Below are 17,605 nucleotides of genomic sequence, written 5' to 3' on the forward strand. Positions count from 1 at the left end.
TGAAAGGGATTCTCCTTGCTCTAGGGACAAGCTCTAAGATACTTTCCCCAGCCTTCCAATGACTCCTGGACCTAGCCAGTTAGCAGCCCCTCTCCTGACTGCTTTCAAAAGGTCTTAATAGTATTTTATTCTATATATATATATATATATATATATATAATTCGTAGCCCTCAAAGGCCCCAGTTGGGAAGGGGATGGCTACTCCATTGTGCTGGTCTCTATAAACATTGAAGAGAAACAGTTCCTGCCCTGAAGGACTTACAGTTTAAAGACACAAGCAGACAACTGGAAGAAAGCTACTCTTGTGCAATATTGTAAATAGGTAAATGGGACGACCCAGGTAATTATAGACCTGTCAGCCTGACATCAGTCCCGGGCAAAATGATCAAATGGCTGAAGACTTGGTTAATAAAGAATTAAAGGAGAGTAACGTAATTAATGCCAATCTACATGGTTTTATGGAAAATAGATTCTGCCTAACTAGATACCTGTTTTGATGAGATTATAAGTGGTGTGATAATGGTAATAGTGCTGATATAATATACTTAGAGTTATGTAAATTATTTGACTTGGTACCACTTGACAATTTGATTAAGAACCTATATTGATACAAAATTAACATGGCACATGTTAAATGGATTAAAAACTGACTGAATGTAACTGTTATCGGAGAATTGTCATCAACTGGGAATTTCTAGAGGGGTGCCGCAGGGATCAGTTCTTGGTCCTATGCTAACAGTTTAACAGTTCTATCAGTGACATGAAAGAGAACATAAAATAATGATAAAGTTTGCAGCTGATACAAAGCATGGAGGAGTGATAAATAATGAACAGAACAGGTTGCTGATAGAGATCTGGATCACTTGGTAAACTGGGCTCAAACAAACTATATGCATTTAATATGGCTAAATGTAAACTTATACATGTAGGAACAAAGAATTACACACTTTTCACAGGGTGGGAGACTCTATCCTGAAAAACAGACACTCTGAAAAGAACTTGGTAGCATGGAGGTAGGTAATCAGCTGAACATGAGCTCCCATTGTGACTCCGGCCAAAAGGGCTAATGTGATCCTTGGAAAGAAAGAGGAGGTTGGTTAAGCAAATCTTTATGGATTTGCTCTTCCCTCCTAGGATTTACACTGCACCATCTTCTTTGCCTTAGCAAAGATGAGAGAGAGAGAAAGAGAGAGAGAGATCTTGGAACTGCCTCTCACTGCTGGTGTCTTCCTTTTCCAGGAATATGAATTCATAGTGCTGCCCAATGCCTATATGATCCATATGCCGCATGCTCCCAGCTTCGACATCACCAAGTTCCGCTCCAACAAGCAATACCGCATCTGTCTGAAGACCCTGAAGGAAGAGTTCCAGCAGGATATGTCACGCCACTATGGCTTTGCAGCCCTCAAATATCTCACAGCAGAGAACAACAGCTAGCACGATGGAGCCTGTTTACAGGAAACAGACACTCAAGGGAGGAGCCACTTAATGTTTGGGGCCCAGTCTTTTAACTTGGAACTGAGACACTTTTTTGTTTTTATATCATACCCAACAGTTCTAACAGTAGAGATTTGAAGCGACATGTCTTCAGACTATGCTCATTAGCCACTTCCCTTCCACCCCCCTGCCAATCTCTCAACTTTAGCATTCGCAAGATGTGAATAAGAGGGGTCAGCCATGCACCCATCATATTGCAAACGGTGCGGAGCGGGGGTGGGATGGGAATATGTTTTCTGTTCTCAAAACAGTTGAGCAAAGACAGCTCTCCAGAAAATAGGATTTAATGTTGCTATTTAATAATTCCACATGCTTTTTATCTGTAAAGGAAGATCTTCAGGTCACTGTCCTGTGAATTTTAAACCCACACTGCTCTAAAAGGGGAACTTTCACCTGTGAACTTTCATATTGCCCCTCTTGATATGGTTGGCTATTCTAATGAAGGGCAAGGCAAAGATTTGAAATAGCCTTGAAAATGAAGGGGAAGCATATACCATATCCCACTATAGAGAAGATGTGCTAAAGACTGAGGCATATCCATGGGATCAGTTGGTCACAGATCCTCAAGTTAATTCTGTTTGATCTAGAAACCTCCCCTGCCCCGGCCATAAAATCCATTCCTTCCCTTTTAAAAGACAGTGTTGGCCTTCATTCTGCTTGTCCATCTCCAGTTCTAGCAGTCCAGTAAAGAAGATTGGTGCCTCTACCAGAATGTGAAGGAACCTGTCAGTGTAAGGCCTGTTTTCACCTGAGCAATTCATTCACATGTGTCTAGTGAAATAAATTGCCATGTTGTAGCTTGGTTACCATTTTAAAGGCAAGAACTGGATTTTTCCCTGGGATGTATTTTCTACTGGGGGCTATTGACCTGTAGGCTTTTTCAGTGCATGCTCACTTGTGAAGGCCTTGGGCCTTGGGCTTTAAGTGGACTTCGTCGCTGAACAGGGAAATGTAAGCATGACAGCTAGAGCCCAGGCGCCTCAGTGCTTTCAAGCTGCCTGCTACAAGCGCTCAGAACTACTTTGTTAAAGGAGTTTATAATAAAAGGAGCAAAAGTCTGAGGCATAAACTCCCCATTTGAGGGGGAGAAGAGAATGTGTTGGGAATCTGAGTGTGAGTGTTTGCTTGAATGTGGGGGGGTCCAGTTCACGACCTCAGTATGCGTAGCGATATTTTGAAGGGTGGACAAGAAACCTAACAAGCAAAATGCATACAAAAACCGAGACACTGGACTTTTTACCATTTCCTTTAGTCTTCAGTATTAATGTTATGTTTACATGGGATGAGGAGATGAGGTTTAATGCACTGCCCTTAGCTGGGCTATTTGTATTCGCTTGCAATGTTACCAGAGAAAGCAGAATCGACTAAAGTGAGAAGTGTGTCCCTCTTCCTATTTCAGACCATGTAGAACAGTACTTAACACACACCTCTGCCTAGACTGTATAGTGGATCCACACTTCATTGTGCTCATTATTTTATTCTATTTTCCAGTCATTGGATCTTCCTCCCCACCTCACCATGCTAGATCTTGGCTTTCTTTCTAACCTCCTACTTTTTGAGGGGTTTATTTACAGCAACTTCAACACAACTAAGTCAGGTGTTTACAGTACAAATGTTGGTTAATCATACAGACATTAAAGAACAGAACAGCAAAAAACAAAAAAAGCGACTTCTTGGAGAAAAGAAATCAGACCAGGAGGGAGTCTGAATGTAGTTGTTACATTTTCCCCTGTGGATGTGGGCTGTGTAAGAATCTTTCACTTCCTACTTTTCTCCTTTACTTAACGGCTCACCTAAAAACCTGTGAGGAGCCAGGCGCAGGCAAATTAATAAAACAACCTCTCCCTCCCTCATTGTTAATCTGCCATCGTTTCTCACGCTGAGTAGTGCAATACTCCACAAATAGTCCCAGTGATTCTTCACCATGAGTAAGGGTGGCAGAATCTGTTCCTAAGGGTATGTCCACACTTAAAATGCAGCAGTGTAGACACTACCTTTGCTGACGGGAGGTGTTCTTCCATTGGCCTAGGTAATCCACCTCCCTGAGAGGCGGTAGCTAGGTCAATGGAAGAATTCTCTCGACCTAGGGCTGTGTATACAGGGACTTAGGTCAGCTTAACAGTGCTACTCAGGGGTGTGGATATTTCACACACCTTACCAATGTAGTTAAACTAACCTAATTTTCTAGTGTAGACAAGGCCTAAGTAGTCCAGTGGTGTGAAAATGCTGATTTACCTTCTTGAAATTCCTAGTCAGTCCCTCTGTATAACTAAAGCTGTTTTATAGCACTAGTTAAGTGCTGGATGTTAATTTCTTCTTTGTTTCACAATGATGCCTGAGTACAGGGGGAACACTATTCTCCTGCAGTGCTCAGGGCCGCTGCAACCATTTAGGCAAACTAGGCGGCCACCTAGGGTGCCTTCTGATTGGGGGCGCCTAAAAGTCCCCTCAGGCAAGGAGGTGGAGTGAAGCTGAGCTGGGGGTGGGGGCGCGGAGAGGGCTGCCCACAGTAATGGGGCGGGGGTACACAGGGGAACAGCTCCTCGCCCCAGCTCACCTCCACTTTGCCTCCTCCACTGAGCACACAGCCCAGCTCTAAGTCTCCTCCAATCGGCGCTGCACACCTGGGCGAGGAGGAGAATTAGAGCAGTGCCAGCGTGCTCAGTGGAGGAGGTGGAGCCGAGGTGAGCTGGCTTGGGGAAAGCCCAGGCAGGGTTAGCTTCCATGGGGGGAGTCTCCCCAGGCAGGGTTAGCAGCTGTGGCGGGGGAGGGGGAGGTCTCCCCAGGCAGGGTTAGCTGCCATGGGGGGATGGAGTGGAGAGGGATTAGCTGTCGTGGTGGAGGGGGTAGCTGATGCGGGGGGTGCTTCCCAGGTGGGGGACTGAGTTAGCTGCCGTGGGGGGGCGGGGTTAGCTGGGTAGGGGGTGCAAGGTGGAAGTTTCGTCTAGGGCGCGAAACTTCTTTGCACCGGCCCTGGCAGTGCTAGTTATAGGTTAGATTGTACCACAAGGACACAACCCATATTGCGCCATGCTATTAGCATCATTAGCCACAATTCTGTCCCTGCTCCCCCTTCCTGGGTGAGGGGGGAGTGGTAATTTCTTGCTGGCCCACATTGGCTGCAAATTTTGACGCTCTTGAATTAGGCTTAAATATGTTGGCTGGTGTAAAGATGAGCAGCTCAAAATCTTCTAATAGATTAGAGTGTCACAGGTTTTCTTTACAGAAACTTTGCTGGTTTATATCTATCATCATATTCATCAAAGTGTGTTCTAATTCTGTTTTGTATTATAATCTCAATCAAGTTCCCTGGTACTGAAGTAAGGCTGACTGCTGTTTAATTCCCAGGATTACCCCCTCGCATCATTAAAAAAAAAAATGTACATGTGCTGCCCTCTAGTCCTCTGCTACAGTCGCTGATTCTAATGAGAAATTGCATACTTATATTAGCAGCTTTGTTACTTAATTTGTTAAAAGTCCTTCTGAATTCTCTGATTAATCCTTCTAGACCTGGTGACTTAATGCGCTTTAATTTATAGATTTTTTTTTCCAGCACCTTCTCTTTTGACAGCTTAGTCTATGACATTTCCTTATCTTTATTTCCTGGGAAGAATGAGTCTCTGGGATAGATATCTCTGCAATATCTTTTGTGGGGAAGACTAGTGCAAATAAGGCATTACATTCTTGACCATGTCCTTATAGTCGTTAATTGGTCCATGACGGTCCAGAGGACCCAACAGTTATCCCAGGTTTTCTGCTTCTTGCAGATGGAGCAAATTTATTTTGGCTATTTGCTCTTCAAATTTCCCTTGAGCTCTCTTGATTTTTGTCTTACATTTTACAATCCTTTCAACCAAGTTTTGATTTCCCATTTGTCTTGAAACTTACCATTTAAACATACATTTACTTTCATGTCCTCTTCCTTTCTTTATTTGTTTAGTGGTATCCATGCCTTTTGTGAGTCTTTGAGCATAAGTATTCTCCATGCTGAGTCTAAGGATTTTTATTTTGATTTAGGACGTTTTTGACCTGCTTCTTTTTAAATCCTGCTTTTCAGTATTAAGTGTCACCATACTAGTTTTTGATGTGTTTCCTCCCCCAAGGATGCTGAACTGAATTATACTGTAGTCACTATTACTGACTGGGTGAAATATAGTTACTTCGTGAACTGGCACCTGTATGTTATGTAGGGTGCAGCTGAGAACAGCTTCTCCACTTGTGTATTCTAGAAATAGCAATTCCAAGAAGCAGTCATTCAAAATGTTGAGAAATAGGTTCTCGAAACTTTTTGTTTTATGACATTTGCCCAGCTCATGTGTGGGTAGTTGAAGCTGTTCATTATTACTGTTTTATTAGGCTTAGCAGGGCCGCTTTAGAAAGTGCAGGGCCCGATTCGAATAGTTTCGATGGGGCCCTGGCAGGGGTGACTCACCCGGGGGCTCTCCGGGTCTTCGGCAGCGGGTTCTTCACTCACTCTGGGTCTTCAGTGGCACTGAAGGACCCGCTGCCAAAGTGCCACCAAAGACCCGGAGCACCGCCGTGTGAGTAAAAATTAAAAAGGCGTGGGCACGGGGCCCACTTAGGCACGGGGCCTGATTCGGGGGAATCGGCCTAAGGCCAGCCCTGAGGCTTAGTTGCCTCTCTAATCTCTCTATACATTATGTACCTAACATCCTTTTCCTGGTCAGGAGGGCAGAAATATAACCCTACTAGCATATTTATGGTCTTCTAATTTGGGGTTTATGTCCCTGCATATTCTACTCTGTGGACATCTCCCCTCAGAAATTTTAACTCATTAAATTCTGTGGAATCCTGTAAGCATGGTGAGCTTCTCCCATTTCTACAACCTGGATAGTTTATACGCAGATATGGCAGTACCCACTGGGATCTGACATTCCACCATGTTTCAGCAATTCCTATTATCTCAAGGTCCTCACCCACTCCCATGCATTCTAACTCCCTTATTTTTTTTTTGTAAGCTTCTCACACTTATATAGATATTTCTAGTTTTACCCATGCACTTATTTTTATTACATTCCTTAGTCTCACACTCTGATACTTTTCTGAAATGTACCTCTGTAATCTCAGCCTGTTGCTTCTCCAGTTTGACTGTAATTTCCATCCTGTCCTTTACTGGATAAAGATATATCTTTGTTTTACCGACAACCCTAGCAGCTGTCTTTGTCTGACCTGAGTCATCCTTGGTACCTATGAGATTTCCTTCAGCTCCTACTTTAAATAATCCCTCCCAAACCTTGCCAGTTTCGTGTGCCAACAGTCTGGCTCCACATAATATATGCACATTTTTTTTTCAAGTGGGACTTGAAATCATCATCTGTGACTCATTGGAGTGAAGGAATTTGCTGCATTTCCACTACCCGTGTTAGAAGTGAAGACTCTGGATGTGTTCACCTCATTTTTAAAGCACAGAGCTTTTATTAGCTATTAGGCTGTCACAGCTTCTCTTGTGGTTTATACTTAAATCACAGACATCACTTCAGTGACAAGGGTGCAAATGGCACCACCATTTCATATTAATTGCAGTGCAGTTTATTGCAATGTAGTGAGCTCTGTATTAGAGGGAGAAGCATAATAATTTCATCAGGGATGCAGCTGCTGTTTCTCTATACAGGTGTAAATAAGGCCTTAACACAACTGAGTCATCAGTTTTATAAATGCCCTGTACAAACACATTACAGGTGGTTTTCTGTTAGGTACAACAGTCAATTTTATAACTAAATATAAAAATATGTTTTTAATGTTCTGATTTTTACATGACTGTTTATTCAAATATAACTATAAACTTCTACCTGGAAAATAATGTGATCTCCAGAATGTGCCAATTCACCTATCACTATGGCCTGCCTAATGGCCACCATCTGTTTTTTTAGCTGAGGAAGATTGTGCAGGACTTCTTGAGCTGTTGCCTTTTAATCAGCATAGAAACTAGTTTAAGGCATTGCAAGACACTCCCTCCTACTCTGCCAGATATCATAAGGGATATTCATCAGATTTCTATGGACCATCAACAGGACATAGTAACTCAGCAGGTGGAATGAGGATCAATAGCTATGAAGTGAAATGGGTTCCATTTTGTTAGATTGTTGGAGTGCAAAAAAGGAAAAAGTCTGTGGTCTTTGGTATCTGTCTGCTCCTCAAGTTAAATACCCAACAAGTATTTTTTTAAAAAAAAATCAAGTTTCTGCATCTCTAATCAACCAGACTGGAACAAGTGGGTCACTCATGCACTATGAAAGCAAATTAACCAACATTTGCACTCTGGTATTGAAGGTGCCGAAACATCTTTGACATGTAAAGTATTCTATTTTTTTATGTTAGTAGCCTGTCATGTGTAGTTAGACTGTGCATAGAAATGTCTAAATGCTTTACTGAATCGGGACCTAATTGAAGATTTTTTCAAATTGTCATAAGTAGTCAGAGTAGAAAGAAACTACTGGTCTTGTTCAGCCATTACTGTCTGGTAAAGTGCTTATAGTCACAGATCTATAATACCCTATTTTTTTTAGGGGACCCCCAACATCCACATTCACCTTTCAGAGGCAGACACAGAATGCTCATTTTTTGTCAAAAGGAACTTACTGTATGTGCCAGTGAACTGTGCACAACATTTTCTTCTTAAAAATTCCCTGGACACAGTGTGTACTTGCTCTACAGAGTGTAGTTGCTATGGGCTGTATAAGAAATAATTTGCGAATTAGAAGAAAAGACAAAACATTTATTCAAATGATGGACTACTTAGGGTGGTCGTTTATCCAAAAGTACTTATAGTTCCTGTAGTGGAACACTTAACCTGTTTATCACATAAGTATGCAGAGTTTTATCAACCCCAAATTACAAGATTATATCTTTTCTGTCATGCTGTCTGTCCACTGTAAGCATTAGATTGAAACAGTAATTAATTGGGGAAAATAAATCAATTAGGTAATAATGTCCTACTCCTTTTGACTCCTCCTATACTGACAAGAAACCATTATGCAGTGCAAAAAGGCAATATTTGCATCTAATAATCTGCCAACATTAAGGGCATGGTTTAAATCCAAAGAAGAGAAATGGTTTTGACTTCAGGCTGCAACTCTGCTTGGACACACAGTCTTTACCCTCTGCTAGTTACGTGTCAGAGTTGCAGAGATCTCTAATCAGGTGAGACCCAAGAGTTCAAACCAAACCATGGCTATTTCCCTAGGTATTACAGCAACATAATTCTCATATAAACAGTGCATGGATATATTTTTCCATACAAAGAGCTACATTAAAAACCGCTGTAAAGTGAAGCACTGAAAAGTTAGGAGATGTCCAAATTAAAGTTGCTCATGCAACCTTAATCTGACCCTTTTGTGTATGCCTTATAATACAGTCTTTAAGATCACATGCTATTTTTTCCAAAGGACCCCTGCGTCATTTAGTGCACGAGATGAACTGTACTCAGGGAATGTGGCCACTGTTGGGTATTTCTTTTTATCCTCACTGGCATTGATCTTTGAATAATATTTTAGTCTCCTTGATTCTGAGCAAAACTAGGCCCCCTTTTTCAAAGGGTAGGTTTAAACTTAGTCATGGAAAACCTTTGGGAAAATCAGTTAAACCAATGCATTAAGCTTTCCATGTAGAATGCTTAGCGTTTCATTCTGTAAGTCCTTCTCATGTGTAGGGCCCTTTGCAGTCAGTGTGAGTTACACACGTGGAGGGCTTACTCTATTGGCCCCTAAACACGTGAATTCTAAAATGCAGTAAATAATGGCCTGTCTCGTTTTTTAAAAAGACCCAAAATACAGGAAGAATTAAGGGAGTGAAAACACCTATTCTCTTACCTTTGAAGACCTAGGTTCAAATTGTCAGTTAGGTCACAACTGAACATTAGTTTTGAGGTATGTCTGAGATCTGTGCCCTTTTCTTATCAACCACTAGACCACACAGCCTTCCTATTCTAAATGGTCTAGCTCATTGTCGAGTTTGCGAGGCTGAGCTTTAAGATTAAACCAGTCTCGGCTCAAAGATTCATGATCTTTGTTAGATCTGCTGATCCCATGGTCATTCCACTGATGCGTGTGAGCAAAGGAGAAACACCAGAGGAATACAGCAACCATGGTAATAGCAGCAATCAGGATATTCATCCTTTTAAAATTCGGCCCACCTGAAGTTGATGGTTGGTGGGTTAGTTCATGGCTGAAGCAAAGCTAATGTCCTTGCAAGCTTCTTTTGCTGATTTTGAGGAGGATTTATGGCTGCATCAGTTCTCTCTTGCAGTTCTCTGAAACAACTGAAATCTAAAGAAGAAAAATTAAAAACCAGCATATCCTGTTTGTTCCTCTGGCTACTCATCCAGACTAAACAAAAAACAAGCCACAAGTAGACAGCAGCATATCAGGGTGTTTTGGTTTTTGTAGAAGATCCTAATGAGCTCTATGTATAATACTTTTTGGGTAGACTTTGCTGTGCTTCACTGCAGCTCAAAAATTTCTCCAGGGAGTGATAGACACCTATTATGCCTAGGCATTTCTGGGACTCACCACTGTGCAGATTCAGAGTGAGGGCATATAATCTATGTAATTTCCCCCCACACACATACACCTGCCCAGTGCTTACACTTACAGGAATGCATAAAAATCCAGATGGTACAGCTATTCAATGGTCAGGCATGACAGTGTGGTTCCAGGGCCTGTGTTATGCAGGAGGTTAGACTAGATGACCAAAATAGTCCTTTCTGGCCTTAAAATTTGCAAATCCTGTTGGTATTGGTTCACACTGAACTGTTTGGGCAGAGTTTGTATACTTTGCTTTTAAGTTTTGGGTTTGTTCAAAGTAAAGCAAAGACAAACTAAAAAAATCAGTGAGTTTTGTTAAGATTCATGAGTAGCATGTGGATTTTGTAAAAGTTTGTGTTCATGGGGATTCATCCATGCAAGTAGACCTAACACATAACCAACCGTCAGAAAATTTTCTTATGGACCCATAGAACTCAGCCTTTTTTAAAAAGAAATTGTGCTTATAGGGAAAGCGAGCAAAAAAAGTTCAGTTTGAGTCTCAGTTATCTGGGCCCAAAAATATTTCAGACAAAAAACTTTACTAGTTTCATTTCCACATTTGTATAAGAAACAAGCAGACTTCAGAGTCTTTTTGAAGTTTTGTTGCAAAAAGTTTGTACAGCTCACTTCAGTATCCATCACACTTGGACGTTTTCAGGACATAGTGTGAAGCAGAAGACTAGAATTGTGGGTCACTGGGATCCTCCAAGAAACAGTTCAATAAAAGAGATAGACTTTCCTGTTGCCTGGAGTATTGGTCTTGACCTTTGAGACTTCACAGGTGCTGTCTCAGTAGTTTCTCTGACTGTACATATGAAAGAACATAGGTTCATGATATTCCACCATCACGGTCCCTTTCTTTTATGAAAAGCAATCCGGTGCTCTTCCGCTTTTAGGCTTCTGCATTTCTACACACATTTCTCTTTCATTCTGTGATTTTGGCAGTTTTTAGTTAAGTCCAAACTTGAGAGGACGTTGAGTGGTTGGAAGCCACGAGGATGGGATCCCAATGTTCTATTTATTTTTTAACATGTTCCTATTGTTGCAGCTTTTCTGGCTCCTGACCCCCTGTGCCTCTAAACATCATTCCCAGAAATTAATTGTTTTTTACTCAAAGGGTAGTAACACCGTGAGCAATTACACACACATGTACAAGCACACTGAGCACTCAACATTTCTCCCACTTCATACAGTTCATATGTTAGCATGAAATTTCTTTAATGCGAAGTGAAATTTCTAAAAGGTTTGATCCCATGATCCTTTTGCATCCAGTCCATCACACATTTTACCTGTGCTTCACCTTCCCCACATTTATCACTGGCGGTAGTATCCCTCTCTCCCATTACTTTGTCAGATATTTTTAAGATAGTACAGTATCTTCTCACAGCCTGGTGGCCTGTTTAGGCTTATTGTGCAGAAAATCCACCTTTTCCTTGCGAACTTCTGGGGGGAGAGGGAGGAGAGCTACTTTAAAGCAAACAAAAACTCTGAATGTCAGGAATAGAGGGATCCAGCCTTTAATATAGCACAATGTTAATAGCCTCAGAGGAAGGGGAGATGCCTGAAGATGCTCAGAATCCTATACCAATCCTGCTTCCAACCTTACCAACCATTGGGTGTGAGATGTTAATGATGACTAGGGACCTACCAAATTTGCCATTCATTTTGGTCAATTTCACAGTCATAGAATTTTTAAAATAGTAAATTTCCTTGTTTCAACTATTTAAATCTGAAATTTCAGTGTTATCATTGTAGGGGTCCTGACCCAAAAAGGAGTTGGGGGGGTCACAAAGTTATTGTAGGGGAGTAGTAATGGTAGCAATACCATGATCCTCTCCTAAAATAACCTTGCCACCCCCTGCAACTCCACTTTGGGTCAGGACCCCCAGTTTGAGAAACTCTGGTTTCCCCCATGAAATTGGTATAGTACTGTAGTGTAAAAGCACACAAAAGACCAGATTTCACAGTCCATGATGCATTTTTCATGCCCGTGAATTTGGTAGGGCCCTAATGATGACCATGCATAGCTTTGAGGAAAGCAGTGACATTGGAAGATTTGAAAAAGGCCCCTTTTATTTTTTTCTCTTCACACAACCAGCTGATTTGTCCTCCATAAAGCCATCCCTTGGTAGGATATGTAGGAATGGACCACATGGACAGCGCACCAGATAACAGAGTACGTAAACATTCACTCTCTTTCCAAGCTTGCTGCAGGTTGGTGCAGCTTCAATTTTTTCATTTAGCTGACAGTCTCAGATCAGTTAGCAACCTGAAGGAGGATAGCAGGTGCTGAGTGCATTAAAGAAGCAATGGACCATTGTCCCTATTTTTCTAATATGTCTACTAAGTTTTGGGTGCCTCGATTTTTCTGTGTTCCAACTTGAGCTACCTATAGCTTGATTCTCAGAGGTGCTGAGCAACCACCACTGTTTTTGATGCCATTTGGACGTGAGGGTGGCCAGCTTCCTGGAAATCAAGTCCTAAGTGTTGCAAGTTGGGCATCAAAAGTGTGTGGACAGTTTTGAAAATGTTAGCCTAAGTGACTAAGAAAGTGGGTTGAGCAGCCATGGGAGCAGCAGTTCATGTGCTTTGGAAATCAAGCGCACTGTGATGGACACAGCGTGCTAACAGACTAGCACACATTGCTTTAGAGAATAAAGTGATGAAGACATTAATAGTTGAAGCAAAATATTACACAAGGCAATGTAGGTAAGGATATGCAAATGTCATTGCATCATGCTACTGTTGTATGGTTTTGCAGAGGTCAGGAACAGCATATGCAATATATCTGTCAGCTCTCTTCCAGTGACTTAAGAAAGAATCCATATGAAAGGAGAAATCACATTTCCCCTCACCAAGCAGAGCTTGATTTGAATCTGACTATTTTTTGCCATGATACAGGTATATTTACATTCTTCAGGGAGAAGACTGGAATTTCATAACCCTTAACAGTGAGCGATGCATGAAGGGATGCTTGTCATTTCTTCGCAAGACATGTCACACAGAAGGATTTGAATTTTAAAATCATGTCCCTGTCTGTGCATTACCCTACTAGAAGGCCTCCTGTGTGAATGAATAGTGAACTCTTCAGTTTCTCTCCTGATTGGGAGGGAGGAGGGAAAGGTGTTCCTTACGCTACGTTTCAGGACAGAAAAAGAAAATCCATCCATTTTGTTTTCCAAGCAACTCTTGAACAGAAGTCCTCCTTAGAGAGGGATGACCTCTACATCCCAGTTCCCAAGCGCCTCATCACTCCAGGGCTGTTAGATTGAGGCAACTGACATTTAACACAAAACAGTTAGTTTACATGTATGCTTCAGTCTGTGTGTAAGTTTTCTAGATGATAATTTTATTGGGGAAAATGCTGTTTAGATTGTGTGTGCAAAATAAATGGCTTGTAAATATTAAAAAAAACGAAAAAGTTTAATTTTCAGTTGTGCAATAAAATTGTGAAATAATCCTCTCAATTCCTTTCCACCGATGTCTGACTTGCTGCATGTTGGTTTGAGTTGCAAAGCAGCAGTGTTTCTCTAGATGGCATAAGAAAGAGGTTTGTTTGCTTTTTTATTCTTTGCATTTGTGTTTTCTTTTCCATTCATATTATTCTTTGTTCATCTTGGCCCCAGTTCAGTAAAGCACTTAAGCACATGAGTAGTGCCACAGGTCAGTGAGATTACTGACCTGCTTAAAGTTAAAACACATGCTTAAGTGCTTTGCAGAATGTGGATCCTTTTCCCTGTTCTCTCTTTTATGGCTGTTCCCTTGCGTACAAAGACAACACACATACTTAGGGATGCAGTCAACTCATACATATGAGCACAGTGATCAGCAGCTGGTTGCAGTGTGATGGAGGCCAGACCCATTTCACAGAGACAGGCCCAAGTGCAGATTTTTTTTATCTGGTAAGTGTAAGGCAAATTTCCATGTTAATTTGAAGTCTGTCCTGGCAACAGAAGAGGCTGTGTAAGCACCATCAGATCAAATGTTTCCTTTAATTGACCCCCCATTCCCCATTGTTAGATTTCCCAGCTGTTACTGTTACCATCTCACTTCCAGCTTAGGATCCTTTCAGCAGAAGATGGGTAGTGACTATGCCTATGGGAGAACCAGTTTTGCCATGCCATCCAGGAGGCCAAGAGCCTTCTTGCTCCAGAACCATGGGAACTACAAAACCCAAAAAGGAGTAATGGTGAGAGAGGGAGGACAGGTCAGCTACTGCTGACCGCTGTGCATTTTACTGAACCTAACACTCCAATGCCAGAGAAAGCTTGGAAGAAGCTTATAAAAATGGCCTCTCTTCTGGGATATGATTATGGGGTGTACTTTCAGTAAGGATGTTCTAAAAATGTGAGGTCAGAAAAAGTAGATAATAGAACAGTCTATTTACTGAAGATTAAATGTCACATGAACATGACCAAAACCAAGTGAAAGTCGGGACTTCCTGGAATTTGGTTTTTTTTAAAAAACAATTATTCTTTGAGTGATTGCTCATATCCATTCCAGTTAGGTGTGCGCGTGCCACGTGCACGTTCGTCAGAAGATTTTTACCCTAGCAACACTCAGTGGATCGGCTGGGCGCCCACTGGAGTGGTGCCGCCATGGCACCGGATATATACCCCTGCCAATCCAACCGCCCCTCAGTTCCTTCTTACCGCCCGTGTCAGTCGTTGGACCAGTGGAGCGCGGCTTAGCTGTCCTCCACTTCCCTAGCTTCTCATAGTTCTTTCATCGTTATTGTGTATGTAGTTCAACTTTCTATATTTCTAGTTAGTTTTATTAGTTTCTCTAATGTAGTTATTGTATACAGTTAAGAGGGGTTGGGGATTAGCCCTTTCCCCTCACTCAGTGTCGGGAACCATGCCCGGTCCACCGAGTTTCAAACTGTGCTCGGCTTGTCACAAGCCGATGCCGACAGGAGTTCCTCACAACTCCTGCCTTAAATGCCTGGGGGAATCCCACCTCGCAGACAAGTGCCACATTTGCAAGGCCTTCAAGCCGCGGACCAAAAAGGAGCGGGACTTTCGTCTCAAACAGCTCCTGATGGAGGCAGCTCTTACTCCTCTGCCCTCGGCACCAAGTGCTGGACAGTCCGCACTGGGGAGAAGTGCATCTTCAGCACCGAAGCGCACCGGCACCGTGAAGGCCCCTCGGCACCAACCGTCGCCGGCCCAGAAGCCTGCCCAGCACCGCTCTCTCTCCCCGCAGGTCAAGAGGCACAAGATTCCTGCAACTCCCATGCCTACATCGCAGTCAGCGCACCCGCCTAAGTCGGACCGCCTGGCACAGACAACTGCCGCGGCACCAACAACTTCAGTGCCGTTGATTCCGGCCTCGCAAGAGCCGTTGAGTCCGGTGCCTGACAGCTCCCCGGCACGTGCCGTGGTTGAGCTTATTGTTCCCTCCACGCCAGAGACATTCTCTACGGCAAGGGAGCTGATTGCCCTGACAGAGCCTGCGCTGCCTCAACCCCTGGCACCACAGGTGTGAGTTATCCAATCAATAGGCAAGCCTGCCCTGCTGAGACCATCCTCAGTCAGCACCGCCAAAAGGCACCCATCACGATCGAGGTCCCGCCGGAGTTCTCGGTCCCGTCACCGATCCCGGTCCCAACGCCGCTTACAGTCCTGGTACCGCTTTCCATCTCAGTACCGGTCGTACTCATGGCACCGTTCGAGATCCCGCTCACCGACCCGATACTCTCGACACCGATCCAGTTCCCGTCACCGTTCACGGCACCGCACCTCTCTCAGCCGCTCTCGACGTCAAGCTTCGAGGTCCCAGTCAACCTCCCCGCACTGCTCTGGTTGCAGGTCCCGGTCTCATTCCCGGTCCTGGTACGGCGCCCAGTACCATTCTCCGGTGCCGCGTGGAGACAGATCAACCAGACACAAAGACCCTTCCCAAGTGGTTTCAGCTCCTCCGTGGCCGTCTCGCCATACATCTGTGTCATCACACGCAGACAGTGCTTCCTACGCACAGGACCGTGATTTGGATACTCACAGCCGAGTCTTCCAAGAGACCCACGGCCCAGATCAGGGACCTCATCAGTGGTCCTTCTGGACACCTTGGGCATATCACCAAGCCCAAGGTGGACCCGCAGTGACATCACGCTCCGTTCCATTGGAACACTGGGTGCCAGAGGCCACTGTCAGCCGCCCCCCTCCTGCGGGTACAGAGGAAGCTTCCATCCACGCACAGGACCTTCAGGTCCCACCAGTCCCCGATGTCCCCCATGATCAGGGACCGTACAGGACCCACTCATCCTGGGCCTTTGGTCTTCCTCTTCCCCGGATGAAGCAGTAGCGGGGACATCCTCATCGGGCCCGCCTCCAGTTGACCTCAGGGCACACCAGGACCTCCTGAGGCACATCGCCCTGAGTATAAACCTGCAGGTAGAGGAGGTTCCAGAGGTTGAGGACCTGGTGGTAAATATATTGTCGGCGGATGCACCAACTCAAGTGGCCTTACCGTTCATTCGATCAATTCAAGCTAAGGCAGATACCATCTGGCAATCCCCGGCATCTATTCCGCCCACGGCCAGAGGAGTTGAACGGAAGTACATGGTGCCCTCTAAGGGGTACGAGTACTTACACGTGCACCCTTCTCCCTGCTCACTGGTCGTACAGTCCATAAATGAACGGGAGCGCCATGGCCAGCAAGCCCCTGCCCCAAAATCTAAGGAGGCTAGGCGCATGGATTTGTTGGGCTGTAAAATATACTCCGCGGGGGGCCTCCAACTCAGGGTGGTGAACCAGCAAGCCCTACTTAGCAGGTATAATTACAACACCTGGGAGGCTTTAGGGAAATTCACAGAGCTGGTCCCACAAGACTCCTGCCAAGAATTTAAGGCACTATTGGAGGAAGGAAAGAAGGTGGTGAGAACTTCTCTCCAGGCCTCACTGGAGGCTGCCGATTTGGCAGCCAGAACTGTGGCGTCTGGAATCACCATGAGGCGTATATCATGGCTTCAGGTGTCAGGCCTGCCACCTGAACTTCAGCACATTATCCAAGACTTGCCATTCGATGGCCAGGGTCTATTCTGCGAGAAGACAGACCCTAGGCTATAGAGTCTGAAAGATAATCGGGTGATTTTGCATTCGCTCAGAATGCATATACCACAGACTCAACGAAGATCCTTCCACACCCAACCTCAACACCCTTACCCCCCGCCTAGACCAAGACAGGACTTTGGCAGGAGGCGATGTTGAGGCAACTGCAGACAACAGTCTGGACCTCAAGGGGGTCAGAATAACGGTCCCTCCAAGCCAACAACGGGACCCAAACCAAACTTTTGAAGGTGCGCCCAACAGCGGTGTACCAATTGTCTCCCAGGATCCTTTTCAGTTTTACAACCGCCTTTCCCCTTTCCTCCCTGCGTGGACCCAATTAACCTCGGATCATTCGGTCCTACGCACGGTAGAATTCGGATACCACCTCCAGTTTATTTCACTCCCTCCCTCCCAACCCCCCTCCTCGTCCCTCTTCAGGGACCCCTCTCACGAGCAATTCCTCTTGCAAGAGGTACGGACGCTCCTTGCCATGGGAGCTATAGAGGAGGTACCGAA

At 44.2% G+C, this 17,605-nt stretch overlaps 1 protein-coding gene across 1 annotated transcript in view; it reads left to right on the top strand.

Moving 5' to 3' along the window:
• LARGE1 (LARGE xylosyl- and glucuronyltransferase 1) overlaps window positions 1-3,936 on the top strand; it is a 398,132-nt gene extending 394,196 nt beyond the window's left edge. The window contains exon 15 of the mRNA XM_032763382.2: window positions 1,240-3,936. Coding sequence (XP_032619273.1) covers window positions 1,240-1,437 — 198 coding nt within the window. The 3' untranslated portion in view covers window positions 1,438-3,936. The remainder of the gene's footprint in view (window positions 1-1,239) is intronic.
• The last annotated feature ends 13,669 nt before the right edge of the window (window positions 3,937-17,605 follow it).

Source organism: Chelonoidis abingdonii, chromosome 1 (genome assembly GCF_003597395.2).
Source record: "Chelonoidis abingdonii isolate Lonesome George chromosome 1, CheloAbing_2.0, whole genome shotgun sequence".
Lineage (NCBI taxonomy): Eukaryota > Metazoa > Chordata > Testudines > Testudinidae > Chelonoidis > Chelonoidis abingdonii.